At 45.5% G+C, this 25,905-nt stretch overlaps 1 protein-coding gene across 1 annotated transcript in view; it reads right to left on the bottom strand.

Moving 5' to 3' along the window:
• Nucleotides 1-176: 176 nt before the first annotated feature.
• LOC100380637 (delta and Notch-like epidermal growth factor-related receptor) overlaps nt 177-25,905 on the bottom strand; it is a 72,931-nt gene continuing 47,202 nt past the window's right edge. The window contains exons 4-13 of the mRNA XM_014213856.3: nt 23,456-23,619; nt 20,771-20,919; nt 19,853-20,006; nt 18,724-18,837; nt 10,616-10,846; nt 3,337-3,459; nt 2,750-2,863; nt 2,340-2,471; nt 1,976-2,222; nt 177-1,482 (exon numbers count right to left, since the gene is read on the bottom strand). Coding sequence (XP_014069331.1) covers nt 1,371-1,482; nt 1,976-2,222; nt 2,340-2,471; nt 2,750-2,863; nt 3,337-3,459; nt 10,616-10,846; nt 18,724-18,837; nt 19,853-20,006; nt 20,771-20,919; nt 23,456-23,619 — 1,540 coding nt within the window. The 3' untranslated portion in view covers nt 177-1,370. The remainder of the gene's footprint in view (nt 1,483-1,975; nt 2,223-2,339; nt 2,472-2,749; nt 2,864-3,336; nt 3,460-10,615; nt 10,847-18,723; nt 18,838-19,852; nt 20,007-20,770; nt 20,920-23,455; nt 23,620-25,905) is intronic.

Here is a 25,905-nt window from a genome sequence, read left to right as displayed (position 1 = left end):
AGGTTTTACATATAAATGCTCATGTTTAAACACGTGTATTACAGTGACCAAGTCTTGTCATAGTACATTTCCATTGAGTCAACAGAACCCTGTGAGTCAAATGTTTTCCTAGACACAAATAGACCTCTGGTGTCATGATAAGGACAAACACCACGGAACTCACACAAGACACCAGCTGGGTTTGTGTTCACTTAAACCTTTATTGTTACATCATTGAACATAGATAATAATCATGTGGTTCTTCTCTTTTAAAAAAAGGACAATGACCCTAGTAGGCTAAACATCAGTCAAGTGGAGAGCTCACTCGGTGCTCCGCCCATCCGGCGCCCCAAAACCAATGCACCCAGGGGTTGACCCTGAGTGGAACAACACAACCGCACACAGACAGAGAGAGACACCTATACCTGGGACACAGAAGCACATGTTACTGGAGCAGACCCACCAGCTGACCCCACCTGTCAATCATCCACACAAGACCCGCCCTCCCCACCTGTCAGTCATCCACACAAGACCCGCCCATTGGCTACTCCGACCACTCCTGCGAAAAACACTGGCCTCATATAGGGAAACCATACAACACTGTGAATACAATTATTTCTCCTTCTTTACTTGTACAGAACTTGTAAATAACAAAAACATGACAACCAATGTTTTTTAAAATGAACACTGTTTTAAAGCTTCCCCCATAGTGGTTTTATACGTCTGTTCTACTTCTACCACACGTTGTTGCCTGAAGAAGGAGACGATTTTGGCACAAACCTGGTAAAGATACAGTAAATCAATCACAATGTACGGAGGGTTTCAAAATTATGCAGAAACCATCAAATCTACCCATGCACCAAGTAAGGCAACCTACTGCAGATTTTTTATATAGAAAGATATATATATATATATCGTACTGCACTATGACAAGTGCACCTATTTCTACCACACCTGTAAGAACTCCTATCAGCAGCCTCTGCTGAATCTACACTTTAAACTGAGCTCATGGGTTGGTGGGGGACGTCAGGAACCGCCCTCTCTAGGACCCCAATGGCATCCTGGGTAATGTAGTCACATTCTACTGGAAAGAAGAAGCAACCAACATGGCAATGTCATCCAACACCTACTAAAATAATGCAAGGTACGCTCTTATGCTACAGTAGCTTTATGGATATTCCAACCGTAAAATAGATTTGTATTTTTCTTCCCGCGGAACTATTGTTTTGTCCACATTTATTTTTTCAATGTTTATGTAAAGAAATACTAAATGGTTTGCATTGACTGAATTTGTGTGTATTGGTGCACATCCGAACATGTCCAGTTAGTTGTATGTGTGAACAGGTGATGCGTGGTACTGTGTGTGGGTGGGTGTGCTGCCTCTGTGTTTTCTACAAATCTTTTGTTTTGATCAACGTGACCAGGGGCTTGTCGTCAGGGCTGTAGTCCTCGTAGGTGATGGGTGCGGCGTCGTACATGGCTGGCCGGGACTTCTTCCCAAATCTGAGAGAGAGGACAAAAACACATACATGGAACATCACTTCAGGTAGGACAGCTAGCTACACACAAGACAGTTCTAAATGTTTCAAGTGTAGAGTTGCTAGGTTGAGAATGAAATACCGGTGGCAGGTGAGTGTAATGTTATAAAGGATATGTTGCATGTTACTAACAGAGTAATATGAATATGGTGTTGTAAGAGAGGTATTACACATTTCCCCACAAATCTACCGGAACGGTCCTTTATCTCGTGTTTTTTCTAGTATTACATTGTTATTGATTATTGTATTGTTGGGTTTTGAGTTTGCAAGAAAGGCATTTCACTGTACTTGTGCATGTGACATTAAAAACCTGAAACTTGAACGGGCCTTTATCTCCAGGTAAACAGTAAATCTATAACAGGAGGGGTTTGTATTGGCTGAATCAAATGAACACATTAAATGTTAACAATGTTGGGGCACTTGTATTCTTATAGTAAGCGAACATGGTGCCGTCTCACCTGGCATGGCGGATGGAGGCGATGGCGTTGCTAAACTCGCTGTCGATGCTGCGGCAGTTGTAAAACTCCTGGTAGGCATGGCGAGATGAGCCCTGGTACTCGATGCGGCTGATGCGGCAGATGCCCACGATGAGGATGATGAGCATGAGGACGAAGGCCACGCACAGGGCACCGATGATGATGTAGAGGGAGTGACGTGGCATGTTGGTCAGGGTGTCCTCGGGGTGGGCCGTCTTCCACTGCAAGTCTGAGAGATTGACAGACAGACAGATTGTTATGAATAACTTAATAAGAAAGGCATATACATGTAATCATATATCATAATTAACTCCTTCAAACAGGGGATTCTGGGTAATGTACTTACGTATCTCACAGCTGGCCCCTATCCAGCCTGGGGGGCAGTGGCAGGTGTAAGCATTTGATTGGCCGATGCAGGTTCCACCGTGATGACAGGGGTTGCTCTCACACTCGTTGACATCAACCTCACAGTCCTCCCCTGAGAGAACCGATAGTGTGGGGGGAGGGTTATGTTTAACTGGAACAGCAGGTACAGGTATATTTCCAAAGTGATCGGAGGGGGTTTGCTCCCTAATCAGAACAGCCTACTCCCACCTGTGTCACCAAGGCCCATTATGATAGACTGGGTGACAGACGTGTATTCACACACACACACACACACACACACACACACACACACACACACACACACCACACCCCCCCTGCATGCACGCACACACAAAACACACACATACAGTGCAGAGTTGAAATGCTCACCCAGGTAACCAGGTGGGCAGACACAGGTGGTGTTGAGGCCCACACTATCACAGCGTCCTCCGTTCTGACAGTGAGCCTTCAGACAAGGATCCCTATAGATCTCGCAGTGTCTGCCTGCACAGGGACACACACACATGACCCATTAATGACGCACACACAGTACTCTCTATAGACCTGGGTTCAAATTACATTAGAAATATTTCAAACACTTTAAGCATTAGCTTTAGCCTGTCTTGAGTGCCAGGGGGGCTGTGTTTGTACTTTTGGGACTTTTCTATTGTTTCCATTGCAACAAGACAAGCTCAATCAAGCACAGCATAAGCATCTGACATGATTACAAATTGTATTTGAATCCAGGTCTGCTCTACATATAACAGTTTACACCAACTCAGCACACTATCTCGCAATCTACTACAAAAACACATAACTGTAGACAACATACAATCACTTATATGAATACATTTGTAATACAGGTTGTAGAAACTCATTGAATTAGCATACATATTGCAGTATCAGCATCATCACACAAGCACACCCCAGGATAACATACTTAAAACTGTCCCCGTTGAGTTGTCAGTCACACATACCTTCATACTGGGGAGTGCAGACACATTCGTAAGCGTTGATGAGATCTCTGCAGGTAGCGTAGTTCTGGCAGGGGGCTGACAGACACTCGTTGTATTCCTCCTCACAGTACAGACCATGGTACCCTGGGAGAGACACACACACACACATCAAGTCACACTGTCTTTGATCATAATATTAGACGACAGTTCAAGTAATGATTACGTTTAGATATCACTAACGAGAAGATCACAGTGAAACACCTCAGCACATCATATGTTTTAAGATATGTTTTTAATGGGTGAGATAAAAGTGGTTTAATGTGCCTTTATTTCTATATAGAGATTATCACTTAGACGGAACAAGTCAATGCATTTGTTTCCCTACATGACTGAACCTTGTGGATGCTACATCCACAGACATCCTATTAAATCAATTCTAGATGTAATTCTATGGTTACATCGATACAGGCATGATTCAGCCGTGACTGTTGGTGGTCTATTAAATGCAGTACACTCCAGTTGCCACTGGGTGGCAGGTTTGCACTGGGACTGAGAACAGTGGCTCTTGGTGTTTTTCCCCATAAAAGAGAAGCAATATGAGCCCAAGGTCAGAACACAGTGATTGACAGAATCTCAGAGTTGACATAGGACATTGTGTTCTTTTCTTCAGAGCTTACAAGCAGAAGCTACAGTACTGAGTATAGACATGTCTGTATGTGTAATGCGTGTGTGAGTGTGTGTTGGGCTGTGTGTGTGTCTGGCTGTCTGCTTGTGTGTGCATGTGTTTGTTGTTTACCATGAGAGGAAACATTTACATACAAAGTAAGCCTTGATAAATCCCAAAGGTTCTCATAAAAAGCCAGTGAAATGTCAAGTGCCTTTCCCAGACTCCCAGACCCATTTCCTCTGGCTAGTCTGACTCTCCTCTGTCTGATATGGATACAGGGAGTCTGGGATCCACTACTAGAGTATATATCAGCTCCTCCACAGCCTCCTCTCCTTGTAGAGGACACAGACACCAGCTGGCATTTTGATGAACACGAGAAAAGGTCAATTATTTCCATAAGCGAGTCTGATGTGTGTGTCTGTCTGTCTGTGTGTGTTTGTGTGTGTGTGTGTGTGTGTGTGTGTGTGTGTGTGTGTGTGTGTGTGTGTGTGTGTGTTTGTGTGTGTGTGTGTTTTGGTTGCTTGTGTGTGTGCCTTCTTGCATGTGTGTGTGCATGAACATACGTATGTCTATGTGTGTGTGGAGTCTGGGTGTGGAGAGTTAAGCGTCTGGAATGCTGATTGCAAATCACAAATCGTATCATTCCCATTAGATGGTGGCTGTAAGAACGGAAATGTGTGATTGGACGACATCATCTGCCCAACTTGTGTAGTCAGACAACGGTTGCAGACAGACAGTGGTCTGGAAGGAAGTGGAAAGCAACTGTTTCACCTAATAAAAAGAGATCCTAATACAAATCTATCGCCATGGCAACCAGATGACAGAGGAGGGGGAGAGGGAAATGAGGTAAGGAAAGAGAGACAAAGAGAGCGGGACAGAAAGCCAAAGAGAGAAAGAGATGATGAGCAATGGAGAATAACAGAGAATATGTTAGTGTGAAAGGTGAAAAGAGATATTATATTATGTGTGAATATACTGTCAGTATATACATGGGAAGGAACATACTGTACCAATGCAAGGTCGGAGGTTGTTTCTATGAGAGAACAAATAACATAATGCAATGTTATGAGACAATAATATACTAATGAGAGTATGAACACAGTGAGAAGTATCTGGCTACAGAGGACAATAGAGTAGATAGTGTGATCACCAAAGAAACGATTTTAAGTGAAGTGATCTAAAAAGGTGGGTTGTTTCGGTAAAAAATCAAAAACGGCCATTACTAATTTAGAGTGTATCTCACTCCACGCTCAACCTAAGATTGCAAATGAAATCAAAATGAAAACTTAAAGATGGAAAGATATATATATAAAGGGAACTCCAGGACAGACTGTGTTGATGGTTCTACTGATGGGGTCCTGCAGTCACACCCAGACCAGGGATCAAATACTATTTTAAATCTTTCCAATATTACTACCATTTGTTTTAGCCTGCCAAATGGGCAGGGTTTGCAATTTTGCAACTATTCTATTGGTTCCCTTGTACCAGGCAAGCTCAATCAAGCCCAGCTAAAGTAATTGAAATTATTTCAAATACTATTTGAACCCAGGTCTGGTTACAACGCTGGGTAATTGCTGAATAAGAGATAATGATTTGTCATCATTCCACACCATTAATCTGAGCATGGAGCCATAAAAACCAGTGGCATGATCAATGAGCCTGTAATGACACGTCAGTCATGCTTTACCCACGGTGTGTCGTAATCAATGATATCACTGGGGTGGGGAATGGGTTGTGGAATGATGAGTAGTAACAATGCTAATTTATGATGTTGTACAGTGCATTCGGAAAGTATTCAGACCCCTTCACTTTTTACACATTTTGTTACTTTACAGCCTTATTCTAAAATGGATTTGTCACTCCTACTCCCACTCCCTCTCTCCAGCCCTCGACGTCGCCGGTCTACTAACCACCGGCCCTGGCAACAATCATTACGCACACCTGGTTATCATTATCTCCTTGATTACTCCCCCTTTATTTAGCCCTCAGTAGACAGCAGTCACTAGATAGTATTGTTTTCTCTCACGTTCTGTACGCTTCTCATTTTCTGTTCATCAGCATTGTTTTATTATTAAACTCACCTACTGCACCTGCTTCCTGACTCCCGGCGTATTTAGTTACAGAATACTACCTCGCAACATGGAAGCATCAGAGGATAAAACCATCTTCCAGATGGTCAAGGATCAGGGTCATCTACTCCACCAACACCACGAACCAGCTGACGCAATTGGGTACAACCATGAAGGAGGTCCTACGCATTATCTACCGGCTCGACAAACCCAGTGAGGCTCTCAATACGCCTATCAGAAGGCCACAGTGAGCCAGTCCCCCAGCCTAGTCAGCTGTCCACCCAGGTCAACGATGCCTTATTGTCCCTTTCGGAGATGTATGACAGTACTCTGTCGAAATGCCGTGGCTTCCTACTCCAGTGCTCCCTCTATTTCGCCTATCAGATGGGAGCAACCACGACCGAGAGATCCAAGGATGCCACGGTCATTTCCCTGCTGACAGGGTGGGCGTTGGAGTGGGCTACAGCCGTCTGGGAGAGAGGAAAGGAGGAGCTGGGTTCCCATGAGAGGTTCATGGCTCTGTTCAGGGCGATCTTCGACCATCCTCCAGAGTGCAGAGAGGGAGGTGAGTGACTTCTCCAACTCCAGCAGGGTGCCCAGATCGCTGCGGAGTACACCTTCACCTTTCGGACTGTGGCAGCCTCCAGCGGATGGAATGAGCCGGTGCTCCACACTCTATTCTGGAGAGGACTGCGTGAAGAGGTCCAGACGGAGTTGGCTTGTCAGGGTGGCAATCTTCGGGAGCGCCGGTGCCCACCTCGCACTCGCCTCCCTCCTTTGTCTGTCCTGAGGCAGAGCCTGAACCCATGGAGGTAGGGGCCATACACCTCTCCGTGGCAGAGCGGCGTCGCGGAGACCTGGGGCTCTGTCCCTATTGCGGCCAGGATGGACACCAGCTTCAGTGGTGTCCGGTGCATCCGAACCCGGGGTCCACTAGAGCAGAGGGGCGGCCCCGTGATCTTCCATCTCCCAGGGTAGGCATGAGTATTTCATCATCATAATTTTCCGCCAAACCCTTTCTGGTTCCCATTTCACTGGCTGGCTATCCCTCAGGTGTTGTCTCTACAGCTCTATTGGACTCTGGTGCCGCAGGGAACTTCATCAACCAGGCCCTTGCCTCCTCCCTGGCCATAACTTTGTCCCCTCTCCTTTTCCGGTTCAAGCCCTGGATGCGTGACCATTGGGATCCAACACAATTACGCACATCACAGCACCACTCACGCTCACCGTGGGACCCATGCACCAGGAAAGCCTTCCTCATCATCACCCCACCCGTACACAAAGTCATCCTCGACCTCCCATGACTCCAATGTCATAACCCCACCATCTCCTGGTCGAGGATAAGAATCACTGTCACGACTCCCGCCGAAGTCGGCCCCTCTCCTTGTTCGGGCGGCGTTCGGCGGTCGACGTCACCGGCTTACTAGTTGCCACCGATCGATGTTTCACTGTTCGTTTGGTTTTGTCTTTATTGTGTACACCTGTTTTTGATTTCCCTAATTATGTTCATTATTTAACCTCTGTATTTCCTGTTTGTCTTGTCGGTGATTGTTTCCTGTTTTGTGTAGTTGGAGGTGTTTCTCCAAACGATGTATTTTCCTATGAGAAGATTTATTGATATTTTTAGTAAACACGTTTGTTTACATTTATCCCTGTGTCCTGCGCCTGACTCCTCTACTTCTCTAAAGAAAACCATTACAATCACTGCCTGGGGACCAGGATGCCAGAGGACATGCAATCCCATATCCTGTGGTTCCATGTCGGTGGAGGATCCTGTGAGTGCCCCCCAGCCCATCAATCTGTTCTCCCGTATCGTTAGCCCCATGTTTTAGGATGTAGATGTGGACATCCGCCAGGCTCTGGAGAGGGAACCCGCTCCGTCTACCTGCCCTCCAGAACACTTCTACGTCCCCACGGGGGTAAAAGGATCGGCTGTTGACCTGGGCACACATCCCTCGCCACTGGACACCCAGGTATCATCCGCACCATCCAATTCCTCTCCGACAAGTACCGGTGGCCCACCTTTTCGCAGGATGTCGCCCAATATGTCAACTCTTGCTCTGTATGTGGCTCTGTATGTACAGAGCGTATGTGGCCAATCCAAATCTCCCCCGGACGCTCCAGCAGGGAAACTACTTTCCCTTCCCGTGCCTCAGCGGCCTTGGTCACATCTGTCCATAGACTTTGTAACTGATCTCCTCCTTTCTGATGGTTTTACCACTATTATGGTTGTTGTTGACAGATTCTCTAAATCCTGCCATTTTATCCCTCTCTCTGGTCTACCTACCGCTCTCTGTCCGTAGACTTCGGAACTGATCTCCCCCTTTCTGATGGTTTTACCACTTATTATGGTTGTTGACAGATTCTCTAAATCCTCACATTTTATGCCTCTCTCTGGTCTGCCTACCACTCTCCAGGTCACGGAGACACTATTCCAGCAGGTCTTTCGGCACTACGGTCTTCCGGAGGACATCATTTCCAACCGTGGTCCCCAATTCACGTCGCGGGTATGGAAAGCCTTTATGGAGAAGCTGGGGGCACGGTCAGCCTGACATCCGCATACTGGCCTTAGTCCAATGGGCAGGTGGAGAGGATCAACCAGGAGCTGGGGAGGTTCCTAATGAGTCACTGCCAGGACCGACAGGGGGAGTAGGTCTGGTTCCTTCCCTGGGAGGAGTACGCCCAGAACTCACTTTGGCACTCCTCCACCGGGCTGACTCACTTCCAGTGCGTCCTGGGATACCATCCGGCCCTGGCTTCATGGACTCCGAGCCAGACCGAGGCCCCTGCAGTGGACGAGTGGTTCCGCCATCAGAAGGATCAGGCGGACCGCCACCACAGTGAGGCGGAGGTTCCATCTTGGTGATCGCGTCTGGCTCTCCACTAGGAATCTCCCACTCCGCCTGCGCTGCCGGAAGCTGAGTGCCCGGTTTGTGGGGCCCATCAAGGTCCTCCGGAGGGTCTATGAGGTAACTTATCGTCAACAACTCCCCTCCAACTACCGGATCTCACCATCCTTTCATGTCTCCCTCCTCAGGCCAGTGGTTCCTGGTCCTCTGGCAGATGCCGTCCCCCGAGACACCCCCCCACCTCCCTTGGACATCGAGTGGAACCCTACCTATGCCATTAGGTCCCTCCTGGAATCTCGACATCATGGGGGTTGGCTACAATACCTGGTGGACTAGGAGGGGTACGGTCCTGAGCAGCGCTCTTGGGTCCCAGGGGCAGACATCCTGGACCCCAACATCATCAGGGATTACCATCTCCGCCGTCCGGACCGGCCCGCTCCACGCCGGCGTTGTCCTGCGGCTAGAGCCGCACGTCGGGGGGGGGGGACGACAACGACAGAGAGCGGTACTGTCACGCAGTACGGACAGAGAGCGGTACTGTCACGCCGGTCTACTAACCATTACACACACCTGGTTATCATTATCTCCTTTTTACTCCCCCCTTTATTTAGCCCTCAGTAGACAGCAGTCACATGGTAGTATTGTTTTCACTCACGTTCTGTACGCTTCTCATGTTCTTTCAACTGAATCGTTTCATTTTTAAACTCACCTTCTGCACCTGCTTCCTGACTCCCGATGTATTTTGTTACACAGTAAAAGGCACATGACAGCCTGCTTGGAGTTTGTAAAAAAAAACACCTAAAGGACTATCAGACCATGAGAAACAAGATTCTCTGGTCTTTTGAAACCAAGATTGAACTCTTTGGCCTTAATGCCAAGCATCACATCTAGAGGAATCCTGGCACCATACCTACGGTGAAGCATGGTGGTGGCAGCATCATGCTGTGGGGATGTTTTTCAGTGGCAGGGACAGGGAGACTAGTCAGGATCGAGGGAAAGATGAACAGAGCAAAGTACAGAGAGATCCTTGATGAAAACCTGCTCCAGAGTGCTCAAGACCTCGGACTGGGGGGAAGGTTTGCTTTCCAACAGGACAACAACCCTAAGCACATAGCCAAGACAACGCATGAGTGGCTTCGGGACAAGTCTCTGAATGTCCTTGAGTGGCCCAGCCAGAGCCTGGACTTGAACCCGATCGAACATCTCTGAAGAGACCTGAAAAATAGCTGTACAGCAACACTCCCCATCCAACCTGACAGAGCTCGAGAGGATCTGCAGAGAAGAATGGGAGAAACTCCCCAAATACAGGTGTGCCAAGCTTGTAGCGTCATACCCAAGAAGACTTGAGGCTGCTAAAGGTGCTTCAACATGTGAGATTAAAATGTAAGATTTCTGTTAAAAAACAAAAAAACAATTCTTAATAATAAAAACCTGTTTTTGCTTTGTCATTATGGGGTATTGTGTGTAGAGTGATAGAAAACATTTTTGGGGGAATAAGGCTGTAACGTAACAAAATGTGAAAAAAGTGAAGGGGTCTGAATACTTTCTGAATGTACTGTATATTATACGCGGCAGGTTTACTGTGATATCTGATTTATTGTGGGAGAATCCATCTGTTAGATAGTCTTAGCGCTTATCTATAGTGTGGATAATGGAAGGTTGATCAGATAAAGAGTACCCCCCATTTAAACAGGCACTGTTATTTAATGGCTCACCTGGGACACACAGACACCTGTAGCTGGTGCCCACACTGCGGCAGATCCCGTGGGCACAGGGGTTGAGGGCACAGAAGTCCACCAGTTGGGCACAGGTTGGGCCGGTGAAGCCGGCAGCACAGCTGCAGCCAAAGTCCAGGCCGGGACCCTGGGGGAAGCAGCTCCCGTTGTTGTGGCAGGGGCTGGAGGCACATGGGTCCACCCTCTGTTCACACATACTGCCCTGATACCCTGAGAAAGATGAAGGGAGTACAAGAGAGTGAGAGAGAGGAGCGAGAAAGAGAGAGAGAGACAAAGAGAAAGACAAAGACAAAGATAGGGAGAGAGAATGACAGAGAGCACAAAGAGAGAGGAAGAAGGAAAGAAAATGAAAGAGAGAGAGAGAGAGAGAGAGAGAGAGAAAAGAAAGAAAGAAAGAAAGAAAGAAAGAAAGAAAGAAAGAAAGAAAGAAAGAAAGAAAGAAAGAAAGAAAGAAAGAAAGAAAGAAGAAAAGTGAGAGAGAGAGAGAGCGAGAGAGAGAGAGCGAGAGAGAGAGAGCGAGAGAGGGGGTGGGGAGCATCTGGTCTGGTGGCAGGAATGCTGTGGGGTTCTGGGGTTGAGAAGAACAGCATTGTGGGTGTTGAGGTGGGTCTGTGGACTCACTGGGACGTAGCCTACAGCGTCTGTTTTGTCTACACACACACAAACCCATGCCCCGTCCCCCATCCCCCGCCCACATACAAACACATACAAACAAACAGGCACTGTTAATTAACCCAAGCCAGAAAGCCCATACTTAAAGACATGCTCCAGTACATTTTTTTTTAAACCTCCTGCTTTGGGCTGGATGTGTTAATGTGTAGTTCATACATGCATAATCTATGAGAAAGAAAGAAAGAAGACCCACACAGAACCCACTGACTCCAGTAGATTATTCCTCCCTCTCTGCAGTGACAGTGAAATAATAAATGTCCATCAATCTGGGTGATATAGAGTCCTCCCTGCATCTGGATACACAAATCAGCAGACCCTGAAAGCCTCTCTTCATTAGCCCGATGAAATACACACACTGACGCAATCAACATGCTCCCAGATTATATTGACTGTGTAACACGCTCACACGCACACACACAGGCCAACACACACACACATAGGCTGACACAAACACACTCACATAGGCATGCACATGCTCACACACGCTCACACACACTCACACGCACACACACGCACAGTCCTATCACAATAAACTACAGTCTCCTCTCTGCGCTACCATGGCAACGATCCTGATAAAAACAGCTTGTGATGGAACCATTCTCCTGAGGAAGGAGGGAGGAGGGAGGACAGAGGGTCAAGGTGGAGAGAGGTGAGGAGGGAAGAGGCAAGGGTGGCACCTTGAGAGTGGCAGAGATGGAGGCAGCGATTGCAGAAGGTGTGACAAAATGACTGTTTTGTCTGGTTTGACTGAGGGTGACCCAATTTATCAGTATTTCTCATAAGGCAACAGGATGTAGGAGGCTAGTGGGAGTGGAGCAGCCAGGTCACACCAGATAGGCTGTAATATTAGATGTTTTTCCATGTCTCCAGGATATCGGGAGATGCCTTCCATACCAGTCACTAGGGGCAACGTGAGTGCCTATTACCATCGAGCAGGCTCACGGCTTGCTAGGGAGTTATGGGTGGGGATAAAGGAAGGGCTTAAAGTTCCTGAACAAAAAGATCCCATGTCAAATAGCCTTTTATTATCCATAATATTTTGGGGGGGTAGAAGTGCTACAAATTTGAGGAAGATGACTAGTTACCATTGGTGTATACAATTAGAGTTAGGGTCACCCTATTCCCTTAATAATCCGCCTCCTGAATCCAAGTGTTTGACATGAGGGAGGGGACCAGTAACTTTATGATCAAATGATCAAAATGTATCAATGTTGTCAAACTTTGGCCATCATACTTTGATTTGGTTCCATCCAAATTTCATGATTTTGACTGTTTTGCTCTACAGCTAAAAGGATTGCGGGTTCAATCCCATTGCTAGGCATACATTGTTATTTTTTTCTGTTTTAACCCTATCCCAAACCTCAACCACCCCCCGGACAAACGATGGATACTGAAGTGTGGCCGTGAGATCTTATTGGGTGGAGACATGTGCACACACACACATAGACACACAACCGCACATATTCTCAGATGTTGTAGAAAAGGAGACATGACAAGAGGTAAAGACAAGAGAGAGGTCAAGGTGCCAAAAAGGAGAATGTGAAGAAGATAGGAGGGAGGAAAATCGCAGCTCTATTCCTTTATCTCTGTAGAAAGCTAAGCCTGCACTGCACTCTGTGACCAAACAGTTTTGACACCCTGCTGTGTGTGTGTGTGTTTGCCTTGGGCAGTGTTGTCAGGGAGACTGGCTGGGTGTCTGAGCATCAGACCCCATCTCCCATGCTCTCTCATTTTCTTTCTTCCTCTTTCTTTCTGCGCTCTGTTATTCTCTCTCCCCATCTTTGTCTTTGTCTCTCTCTCTCTCTCTCTCTCTCTCTCTCTCTCTCTCTCTCTCTCTCTCTCTCTCTCTCCTCTCTCTCTCTCTCTCTCTCTCTCTCTCTCTCTCTCTCTCTCTCTCTCTCTCTCTCTCTCTCTCTCTCTCTCTCTCTCTCTGATCATGCTGACAACTCATGCTAACAAATGATCACGCTCATAATTCACTATGACACAGGGGGTGGGGGTCAGCAGGCATGGTAAAGACACACACGCACGCACGCCCATGCACCCCCACATGCACCGACCCCCCCACCACCACCACACGCACTTTACCAAGCCTACACACTTAATCAGATACCCAGGGGAGCTCTGATATGAAAAGAAAACAGCTTTTGCAGAGCTGCTGTACCGCTTCTACTTGCCAATACTGTAGAGCGAGTCAGGAGTCTAAATATAGCACCCCCACCCCTCCTGTTCCCCACTGGAGACAGTGTCAGTCCCAGAGCGGAGAGAGAGAGAGACCTCAGAGGACAGACACAGAGCTAGGAGGACTGCTGGGAACAACCTCTAGAGGCTCTGGCTGAGTCTGAAATTGTACCCATATTCCGTCAGGAAAATCGCTCAAGATTGACTTTGAAATTTGACGTCTGTTCATGTCCTGAGGACATCAGACTTTAACCCGTAACTTAATGATTCGTAATGAATGCCTAAACGTAACTTTTTAACCATATCCCAACCCTTATTTTCTAAATTTGACATTTGGAGAAACGTGGATTAAAGTCTGAATCTGAAGTCAAATTGGTAAAACCGGGAGATCTTATTGATTTCCTATTAAGTGCACTACTTTTGACCAGGGCTCGTAGGCAGTATGTCATCTGACATGAGTGGTCATGAATGGACATGACACCTAATAACCGGACTTGTGTCATGTTTATGATACTGCTGTGGTAATACTATTCACCTGCTCATAGACATAGGAAAAACTGCAGCTATTTGCCTTCAGCAGTGGCATTTCGTGATCATAAGCCGTGATTTCCTCTGCTATTGTTGTCGTCTGCTGTCATCCATCACTTTGTTTTATACACAGCGTGATAACTTCCGCCGAGAAGATCTGTGCTAAATAAACTTGGTCTGATTTATGTGTGTGTGGGTAGGCAGTTATACAACACTGGGAACAGCTGACAGAAATAGGTTTCTGTGTGTGTGTGTGTGTGTGTGTGTGTGTGTGTGTGTGTGTGTGTGTGTGTGTGTGTGTGTGTGTGTGTGTGTGTGTGTGTGTGTGTGTGTGTGTGTGTGTGTGTGTGTGTGTGTGTGTGTGTATGTGCGTGCGTGCGTGCATGCATGGGTGCCTGTGCACATTGGGAGAATGCTTTAAAAAAAGAAACCAAATTCTTATGAAAGCTCTTCACTTCATGTGTCTCCAGTGATAGTTAAAAGAGAGTAGCTAGAGTAAATATACTTGTCACTTCTTCTCCAAATAAAGAAGAGAGACCGTCTAGTCCAAAAGGAAAGGTAAAAAGGTAAAGAAACAACAGTACAACACACAGCTTTTGCTGTGTGTTAAACAAGGAGATGCCATACAACACAACTTCTCTGTACCTAGCACTGAGGGGTATGCTACAAAGCAGGATAAATGAATTAGCCAGCTAACTTTGATAAGCAACCAGAAATAACTACTGATTTTATAATTAAATAAAAAAGGTAAACTTAGATATGTCTATTCGTTTGTTAAATCAATTAGACCATCCCATTTCAAGCTTATCATTCTACAAAATAAAAAGTTATATCAGAATATATTGAAAGGTTAACTGGCTATCTGTGAGGACAGACGCTGGGAGACGAGAAACAAGTACAGGGAGTGAATATTTAATAAATAACAGATATGAAACAAAACACGGACAGCGTCTGGACAGGGGAAACATAATGACATTAACGCTGACATGGGGATCAAACTGAGGAATAAACAGATATAGAGGAGGCAATCAATAAAGTGATGGATTCCAGGTGAGTCCAATGAAGCGCTGATGCGCGTAATGATGGTGACAGGTGTACGTAATGAGGGGCATCCTGGCGCCCTCGAGCGCCAGAGAGGGGGAGCGGGAGCAGGCATGACACTAACTCCATAATCCTGCTTTGTAGAACTATGATATACAGCACCAGTTTCAAAAGTTTTAGAATAATAGTGAAGATATCAAAACTATGAAATAACACATATGGAATCATGTAGTAACAGAAAAAGTACTAAACATATCAAAATATATTTTATATTTGAGATTCATCAAAGTAGCCACCCTTTGCCTTGATGACAGCTTTGCACACTCTTGGCATTCCCTCAACCAGCTTCATGAGGTAGTCACCTGGAATGCATTTCAATTAACAGATGTGCCTTGTTAAATGTTAATTTGTCAAATTGCTTTCCTTCTTAATGCGTTTGAGCCAATCAGTTGTGTTGTGACAAGGTAGGGGTGGTATACAGAAGATAGCCCTATTAGGTAAAAGACCAAGTCCATATTATGGCAAGAACAACCCAAATAAGCAAAGAGAAATGACAGTCCATCATTACTTTAAGACATTATGGTCAGTAAATCCGGAAAATATCAAGAACTTTTAAAGTTTCTTCAAGTGCAGTTGCTAAACCGTTAAGTGCTATGATGAAACTGGCTCTCATAGGGACTGCCACAGGAAAGGAAGACCCAGAGTTACTTCTGCTGCAGAGGATAAGTTCATTAGAGTTACCAGCCTCAGAAATTGCAGCCCAAATAAATGTTTCGCAGAGTTCAAGTAACAGACACATCTCAACATCAACTGTTCAGAGGATACAGCGTGAATCAGGCCTTCATGGTCGAATTGCTGCAAAGAAACCATTACTAAAGGACAGCAATAAGAAGAAGAGACTTGCTTGGGCCAAGAAACATGAGCAATGGACATTAGACCAGTGGAAATCTGTCCTTCGGTCTGATGAGTCCAAATTTGAGATTTTTGGTTCCAACTGCCATGTCTTTGTGAGACGCAGAGTAGGTGAACGGATGATCTCTGCATGTGTAGTTTCCACCGTGACGCATGGAGGAGGAGGTGTGATGGTGTGTGGGTGCTCTGCTGATGACAATGTTGGTGATTTATTTAGAATTCAAGGCACACTTGGTTTGCACTTAGTGGGAATATCATTTGTTTTTCAACAGGACAGTGACCCAACACACCTCCAGGCTTTGTAAGGGCTATTTGACCAAAAGGAGAGTGATGGAGTGCTACATCAGATGATCTGGCCTCCACAATCACCTAACCTCAACCCAATTGAGATGGTTTGGGATGAGTTGGACCGCAGAGTGAAGGAAAAGCAGCCAACATGTGCTCAGCATATGTGGGAACTCCTTCAAGACTGTTGGAAAAACATTCCAGGTGAAGCTGTTTGAGAGAATGCCAAGAGTGTGCAAAGCTGTCATCAAGTCAAAGGGTGGCTACTTTGAAGAATAAACAAATAAAAATATATTTTATAACACTTTTTTGGTTACTACATGAATCCATATGTGTTATTTCTTGGTTTTGATGTCTTCACTATTATTCTACAATGTAGAAAATATACAAAAATTAAGAAAATCCTTGAATGAGTAGGTGTGTCCAAACTTTAGACTGGTACTGTACTTTTGCCCTCACATTCACCTGCAAGAAAACAACAACAACAAAACAACAACAACCGTGAACCCTAACACATTCTTTATGTCTCTCCTGCTCAGTCTCTCATGACTGGATGGGAATCAGGTGGACAGGAGTCTGCGGCTTGGAGACTACAGCTTGGAGTCTGCAGTGTGGAGCTGTCTGCTCCCACTCCCAGTGTGTTGTGTATAAACAGAGGTAGAGGTGAGAGGTTCCTTCCTCACCACCCTCCACTGGCTGATTGTGTTGACCTGCAGTCACATGCTCACTGGAGAATGTGATTGGCTAATTGCCTTGAAATCCAGTAGAAAGGCTTCAAACGGCAGGATTACCTAACGAGCCTGTTAAAGATTTTGAGGCGCTCTCTCTCACACACACACACACACACAAACACGCACACACACAACTCCTTGTCGTACTAATTAAAAAGTGCTGAAGCAGTTTCCGCCCCCATTGTTGCACCATAACCACAATCTCTCTGCGAAAACAACCAAAGGAAAAAAACTGCTGTGGATGGATAAAAAATTCTGGTCGGCATTGGCGCTAGTCCAACAGTGTAAGATGAATAATTTAATCCGAGTTGCGTTGCTAGCAGGACTGTGAATCAGAACTCAGTGACCGCAGGGAATTGTACCTGCAATGTACCATATTTTCTGGATCAGGTTGTACATTTCTACCTCTGTTGATCTGTTCGAAGAGGATTGTTCCAGGATGGTTTTCCATGGGAGTGTGTGTGTGTGTGTGTGTGTGTGTGTGTGTGTGTGTGTGTGTGTCTGTGTGTGTGTGTGTGTGTGTGTGTGTGTGTGTGTGTGTGTGTGTGTGTGTGTGTGTGTGTGTGTGTGTGTGTGTGTGTGTGTGTGTGTGTGTGTGTGTGTGTGTGTGTGTGTGTGTACATAAAAAGCGTGGATTGGCATGCCCTTATTTAGGAGTGCTGTGTTTGGCAGAATTTAGTTTTAGCGGGCTAGCGTAGATTTCCCATGTGGGGCTGAGAGGAGGTCGTTAGGGCCAGGAGGACTAATTAGACTAGTGGAGGAAGGTTTAAATTAAGCAACGGGCTGGCACAGATAAACACAGAGCAGACACAGAAACTAACAGCAGCGCTACCATGATAGCCTCACACACACATTCAGACTCACATGCACACACACTGACGCATATACACACCACACACGCACACAAGAACACCAGACACACGCCTAGAACCAGGACAGTCCAACACACACACAACCAGCTAATGAGGATCTGAAAATAAAACTGATTAACAACGTGGTATTGTGCAGTACATCCTCGCTATTGTGCATTGCTGTGGATCTGTACATGTTATGTTATGGCAAGAGTTGTTCTGCACTCAGAGTATTGCTGTGCTATTGGTACTGGGGTACCTACTACCCTCAGGGCAGACTTATGATAAAGTACCTACCCTCAGGGCAGACTTATGATAAAGTACCTACCCTCAGGGCAGACTTATGATAAAGTACCTACCCTCAGGGCAGACTTATGATAAAGTACCTACCCTCAGGGCAGACTTATGATAAAGTACCTACCCTCAGGGCAGACCTATGATAAAGCACCTACCCTCAGGGCAGACTTATGATAAAGTACCTACTTTCAGGGCAGACTTATGATAAACTACCTACCCTCAGGGCAGACTTATGATAAAGTACCTACCCTCAGGGCAGACTTATGATAAAGTACCTACCCTCAGGGCAGACTTATGATAAAGTACCTACCCTCAGGGCAGACTTATGTTAAAGTACCTACCCTCAGGGCAGACTTATGATAAAGTACCTACCCTCAGGGCAGACTTATGATAAAGTACCTACCCTCAGGGCAGACTTATGATAAAGTACCTACCCTCAGGGCAGACTTATGATAAAGTACCTACCCTCAGGGCAGACTTATGATAAAGTACCTACCTTCAGGGCAGACTTATGATAAAGTACCTACCCTCAGGGCAGACTTATGATAAAGTACCTACCCTCAGGGCAGACTTATGATAAAGTACCTACCCTCAGGGCAGTAGCACCTGGGTCCAGCCAGGCTGCTGGAGCAGGTAGCCCCGTTCCTGCAGGGCTGAGACAGGCAGTGGTCCACCTGCAACTGGCAAAGATCACCCTGGAACCCTGGAGCACACAGACGAAACACAGTGTCACATAGCATTAAACCTGAACACACACAGGAGCCAAATATACACACGCAACTCTAACGCATTGACATGCAAACCATCCAACTACCACTATAACAAGCATGCACGGACGCATCACACACACACATTTGACACTGGTCACCCTACGTCGCACACTTCCCCATGACTGTCTATCTTCATTAACTCATTAGGTCAATTCAAAACAGAACCCTCACTCTTCCAAGAACAAGTCAACAAGTCCTGAATCTAGCCAATTACCTCCAACCTTACTACCCATCAAGCCAATTAACATCAATCACGTAGTGCGGCCTCCACATTGCTCTGGATGAGCCTGTGAGAACCCACTGCCCTCAGTCTATCAGGCAGGCAGACATACCACCACAGTCCTGTAATCACCCTTCTCTAATAAGATGTGACTGGCCATCAACAACAGCCACTGCTTCTATAACAAGGTAATTAACCTCTCAGGTAGATCAGAGCTGCACTCACTGGTCCAGGCGCCAAATATATCTAGTTGATAAGTTGAAAGGTTGCATTCTTCTCTGCATTCCCTATTTCGTTTGGAGACACTCACACACACACAGGCATGCATTCCACATGAGGTTGGGGAGAGCGGGCTTGTAATGGCTTGAGCGGAATAGGTGGAATGGTGTCAAATACATCAAACACATGGTTTGCAAGTGTTTGATGCCATTCCATTTGCACCGTTCCGGCCATTATTATGAGCCGTTCTCTTCTCAGCAGCCTCCTGTGATGCACGCTCATACGCATATACAGACAGACAGACAGACAGACAGACAGACAGACAGACAGACAGACCACACACACACACACACACACACACACACACACACACACACACACACACACACACACACACACACACACACACACACACACACACACACACACACACACACACACACACACACACACACACACACACACACACACACACACACACACACACACACACAACACACAGTAGTTACCTGGAGGGCAGATACAAGTGAAGTTACGGCCCTTGTCCCCCTGCCTCAGGTCACTACAGATGGCGTAGTTCTGGCAGGGCCTGAGGTGGCAGGCATCAAACTCCTCACAGAATATCCCAGAGTAACCATCCTCACACTCACAGAAGAAGGTGCTCTAGAGGTCAGAGGGGACACGGGGTCACTGTCACATACTGACTCAAAACACTTTATATATCACTGGGATGGTTCTGATTACTGGGGCTACATGGGGCTTTGCGATTCTCTGTTGTTAGTCCTCTACACCCCACCGATGCCCTTTTCTACCCAGCTCCCCATAGTGCGGTGTGCTAAATCACCCTGTAACAATGCACCTGTAGGGGGGAGGGAAAGAGTTAGCAGGCCCTCAGTCTAGCACGCGCCTCCTCTCTCCCCTCTCCTCTCCCTCCCTTCCTCTCTTCTCTCCTCTCCCTTTCTTTTCTTTTACTCTTCACTTTTGTTCTCTCCATTTCCTCTCTCTACTCCTCTGTGCAGCAGTGATCAGTCTGCTAACAGTGACGCCCCTAGGGACCTGGCGAGAGCGGGAGCCCCAGGGAGTAGTAGGGATGCAGGACTTAAGAACTCTGTCTCCATCCCACAATACCTTTCTGGCAATAAGGCATGGTCTTTATTCTGTCTTGCTTATCTTTTTCTCCTCTCAGTGTCCTGTTGCTATGTTACCGCATAGTGTATCATCAAGACAATAGTGTCGTAATCTTACAATATTCTGCTGAATTACAGCAATTACCTTCCAGTATATTGAGGGGAAAACCTGTTTTCTGAATATTGAAAGGGACATGTTAAGCCTTGAAATATTTTTCACAGGATCAAGCCCAAAGACAAGGGACTGATTCACCAACTCAAGGGCAGCTGACATCACATATCTGATCCCTGACCTCTTACCACAGAGGGCTGAGTGATGCACTTCCCCTTCCCAGAGCATTGTGGGTCGCTGAAGCGGCTGCCAGGCTCCACACAGCTGCTGGCCTTCACTGTCAGATTGAGACGCAGGGTGACCTCCGAGCCACTGGGGGCGCCCATGCGCAACACACCTACAACGGGACAGAGCAAAAACTAGATAATTAAAAAAACAGTTATTCTAAGGTCCTAGCTGATTCACCTTGATAAATATGAAAAGGCTGACTACATGTGAGCAATATTGAACAAACTGCCTATTTAACTAGAGAGAAAATGGTGGTTGGGGGGTCGACAAGGACTTAGGTACAGAGGCTATGTGCAGAGAGAAGTGATGGTTCCCTGCAAAGAAGATTATGTTTAAACTAACAGAAAATGAACATCATTGTGCGCAACATTGACCAGAACACCTTATGTTTGACAAATGTTCTAGGAGGGGTTGCATATGGATCATTGCCTGGAAAAGACACCTCTAGCTGCCACTGCAAAAGAAAAATGGATTCCTCAGAGACCAACTATTAGAGAAATGTTGAAGAAAAGGCCATGTGAGCAAATATGAATCAAAACAGAAGCATCCATTTAAAAATAGACTCAAAGTGAAGATTAACAGCCATTGTTAGGAACCTACTCTGAGCCAATGAGGTGTGAGCACAGCCAGGATAAGTCATTGCCACAGCAAAGCCCTGCAGCCAATCAGGAGTCTGTACAAGCTGGTCCCCTAACACCTCACCATTTTCTAGTTAGGTCAGCCCAATGACGTCTGTTCCTCACAACACAAGCTCACAAATGCACAGTCACTGCTCCTCTTGGATGCAGCACTCGCATGCAGTCACACACACGCTGCGTTTAGACAGGCAACCCAATTCTGATATTTTTTTCACTAATTGGTCTTTTGACCAATCACATCAGATCTTTTCACATCAGATCTTTTTCAGTGGTGAACTGATTGGTCAAAAGACCAATTAGTGAGAAAGAAAAATCTGAATTGAGCTCCCTGGTTAAACGTTGCATTAAACGCGCCCACTGTAATAAAAAAAGATTCAATAGAATTGTGTTTGCTCAACAAAATTTTCACACCCAAACTTTTCGTTGTGAGTTTACTCCTATTGCAGTAGGTTGCCTTACAATTGTGCGTTGAATCATGTATATTTTTACAGTCCACTCTGTATGCCACCATCAGTATTTCATTCACACCATCTGTCTCATGTACGTACATGCTTCACATCCATGCACGAGTGGGAAGTGCATGTTTTTGCATGTGAGGCAGATTATGTGGGATGCACACAAGCAGACATAAACACAGCTCCACAGCAGTCTTGCTCTCAAGGACGTGACTCATTTATTATCCAGAGTGGTAAACAACCAAACACGATGACAGAAAAACAACTCTTTCTCTTTCGCTCTCTTTAATTCTCTCTCCCCTTCCTCTCCTCTCTCCCGTCCTTCACTCCCCCTCATCCTCCCTCTATATCTCTCTCTTCTCCCCCCCTCTCTCTTGATGTTTCCCCCCACAAACACCATCTCCTCAGACAGAGCCGCAGGATCTCAGGCGGAGTGTCTCCAGCCAGCACACGGTCAGTGGACAGACAAGCTGAGACATAACAAAGCTGTGTTGTTATGGAGGCCACGCACAGGGGTCAAGTACAAAATTCACTAAAGGGTAGGACACCAATTATAACGCCACACCTGCTGGAATCTACCGAACCCTCAGGGCATACGCTACTGTAACATTCCTCATTGAAAATAGAAAGACTTAGCGATAAAATATGCAGAAAGATAACAAACCTGAATTCCAGAGCCAAGTGTTCATGTGCGCTTGCCCCATACAAATGAGCCATTATCATACTGTTTATGGATTTTATGGATATTGTGTTCTTGATTGACATTTCATGCAAATTACTGATCCAGACAACTCGGAACACTGCAGAGAATGTGAATGTTAATATTGAAAACATGATGGAATACCATACTATCCTATTCATGGCTCTGACTTTGAGGAACCTTATACCAATTAACTGCACGTATGTTCTAAGTATAAATATGTATAATATGCACTTTTATCACTATATGTGTTATGCAAGGATCCATTCCCTTGGAGTTGAAGATAGCCATCTATAACCCAAAATACAGTATGCACCAATGACAGGTTTGGACAAATGGAAGTGATAGTGCTATAACACACACATGGGAACAAGTAGGATTATTAAGTAAGTAAATTGAGATGGAGGAGTGGCCTTACTGATGAAGTCATTGTGTCTTATGCACTATACCATCAGATGTGCTACTGGATTCATTTCTTAGGAGATTGTAATCTCTTACCAAAAACATATGCACCAGTGGTAGGTATACAAGTGCTTGCTACATGTGTCTAGGTTTCCCACAAGATGGACAGGAGGAGAGAACAGGAGAAAGTTCCTTCCTCCATATTATTTTTTTGTTTGTGACCAACTTATAATTTAGTAAATGTTTTTTTTTTATTGGGGGGGGGGGGGGGGGGTACAGGTACAAACACTATCAAGGAAATGCATACAAAGATACCCCCCCATCTACCCGCCCGCATCCTCCCTCCCCACCCGGAAACCATGTTTAGCCAACCCCCCCACCCCCACCTCCCGAATCCATATTGTTTTTTGTAGCAGTATTATTGTAGTTGTGGAAGTGCTTCCTACTTACTGAGGAAGTAGTTGTGTCCCAGGGGGAGGGAGTGGTCAGGAACCACCAGTCCATCTGAGACCTGCTGGAACCACATGATGGTCCCGTCCACCAAGGAGGAATGCTGGAAGCCATCCTCGCCAACACGCCACAGGACGGGAGCTCCACTCACATTCACCACAATCCTGAAGAGAGAGGGAGAGAAAGGGGAGGGGGGAGGAGCCTGCTACAGTGCTTTCAGAAAGTATTCATACCCCTTGATTTATTCCACATCTTGTTCTGTTACAGACAGAAAAAAGAATTCTCACCCATCTACACACCCCATCATAACCAAGAGAAAACCTTTTTTTTTTTTTTTTTTACATTTTAGCTAATTGATTAAAAAAAATTATATACAGAAATATCTAACTAACATAAGTATTCACACACCTTTGCTATGACACTCCAAATTGAACTCAGGTGCATCCAATTTCTTTGATCATCCTTGAGATGGAGTCCACCCGTGGCCAATAAAATTGTTTGGCCATGATATAGAATGGAACATACACGTCTATAGAAGGGTCCACAGTTGACAGTGCATGTCAGAGCAGAAACTATACCATGAAGTCCAAGAAACTGTCCGTAGAGCTCAGAGATAGAATTGTGATGAGGAATATATCTGGGAAACAATTTCAAGAGTGTTGAAAGTTTCCAAGAGCACAGTGGTCTCCATCATTGGGAAATTGAAAGAATGTGAAACTACCCAGACTCTGCCTAGAGCTGGTTGTCCGACCAAACTAAGCAACCATGCAAGAAAGACCCAATGACCACTCTAACAGATCTACAGAGTTCCTTGGCTGAGATGGGAGAACCTGCTAGAAGGACAACAGTCTCTACAGCACTTCAACAATCTGGGCTTTATGGGAAAGTGGCCAGAATGAAGCCACATAACACACCTGGAGTTTGCAAAAACACACGTGAAGAACTCTGAGATCATAAGGCAAAAGATTCTGTGGTCTGATGAGACAAAAATGGAACTCTTTGGCCTGAATGCAAAGCGGTATGTCTGGGAAAAAACAGGCACAGCTCAGCACCCATCTAACACCATTCCTACAGTGAAACATGGTGGTGGCAGCATCATGCTATGGGGTTGCTTTTCAGCAGCAGGGGCTGGGAGACTGGTAAGGGTAGAGAGAACAATTAATGGAGCCAAATACAAGCAAATCCTTGATGAAAACCTGCTTCAGAGAGCAAACAACCTTGGATTGGGGGTGAAGATTTGACCCCAAGCATACAGCCCAAGCAATGCTGGAATGGCTTTAGATCAAGAATGTGAAAGTCCTTGAGTCAAAGCCTAGAAATCTGTGAAAATTGCTGTTCACTGCCACTCCCCATCTAACTTAACAGAGCTTGAGAAAATCTGCAAGGAAGAATGGGAGAAAATCCACAAATCCAGATGTGCAAAGCTGATACAAACATACCCAAAAATTACTCAAAGCTGTTATCGCCGGCAAAGTATCGACTCAGGGGTGTGAACACTTATGTAAAGTAGATATTTCTGTATTTCAATTTCAATAAATCTGCTTTCACTTTGTCCTTATGGGATATTGTGTGTAGATGCGTGAGAACACAACAAAATGGGAAATAAGTCAAGGGGTATGAATACCTTCTGAAGGAACTGTATACGTTTTTATAAAACACACAAAACCCCGTGCTAGTAGGATGGGATGGTGGACATAAGTAATGCCTGGTCCTGTCTGTCTCAGTGGAGGTACTATACTGCTCACTGTGGTGACTGTACGTACAGCCCTGAAGGCCAGGGAGTAGAGTTATGACTGCTGTGGTCAAGGGCCATTACTCATCTGACTTTGGGCCAATTACTGGAAGAGAGAGTCTTTCTGCACAGACAGACAGTGTCAGCAAAGCAGATGCACTCTAATTCAACACAAGACCAGCTACACTTCCAGACTCTTCCCACTGGCTGAGTCACTCACAGATAAATAAAACACACACACATAAGTAAATAAGAAAGCATTGACCTTTCAAAAGCCTTCGATACCGCTGACAATTTGTTTGTTGTTGCATAAATTACAAACTTATGGGCTTCGAAATAGAGACCTCGACTGGTTTAACAGCTACTTGGTTTATAGGAAACAGTTTGTTTTGTGGAACAGCACAGTATCGGAGTTCAAGAACATGCCCTGTGGAGTTCCTCAAAGTTTGATCCTTGGGCCATAGCTTTTTTAATTTATGTTAATTGAAATTTTGATTGATTGTACATTTTATATTGTTTGCTGATGACACCAACATCTTTCTGTCTGATAAAGATGGTCAGAAATTGATCGTTAAAATGAATTCGTAATTAAACAAATTTAGACGACTGGTTTAAAGCAAATAAGGTGTCTTTAAACTAGGGCTGTCAAAGTTATGCAAAACATGTGTATCGTTGTACATGTTTTTACACCATAAATCATGTCTCCATTTCTTCACCG

The sequence above is a fragment of the Salmo salar genome, chromosome 09 (assembly GCF_965601325.2).
Source record: "Salmo salar chromosome 09, fSalSal1, whole genome shotgun sequence".
NCBI lineage: Eukaryota > Metazoa > Chordata > Actinopteri > Salmoniformes > Salmonidae > Salmo > Salmo salar.
This window is presented reverse-complemented; position numbering and strand designations above follow the sequence as displayed.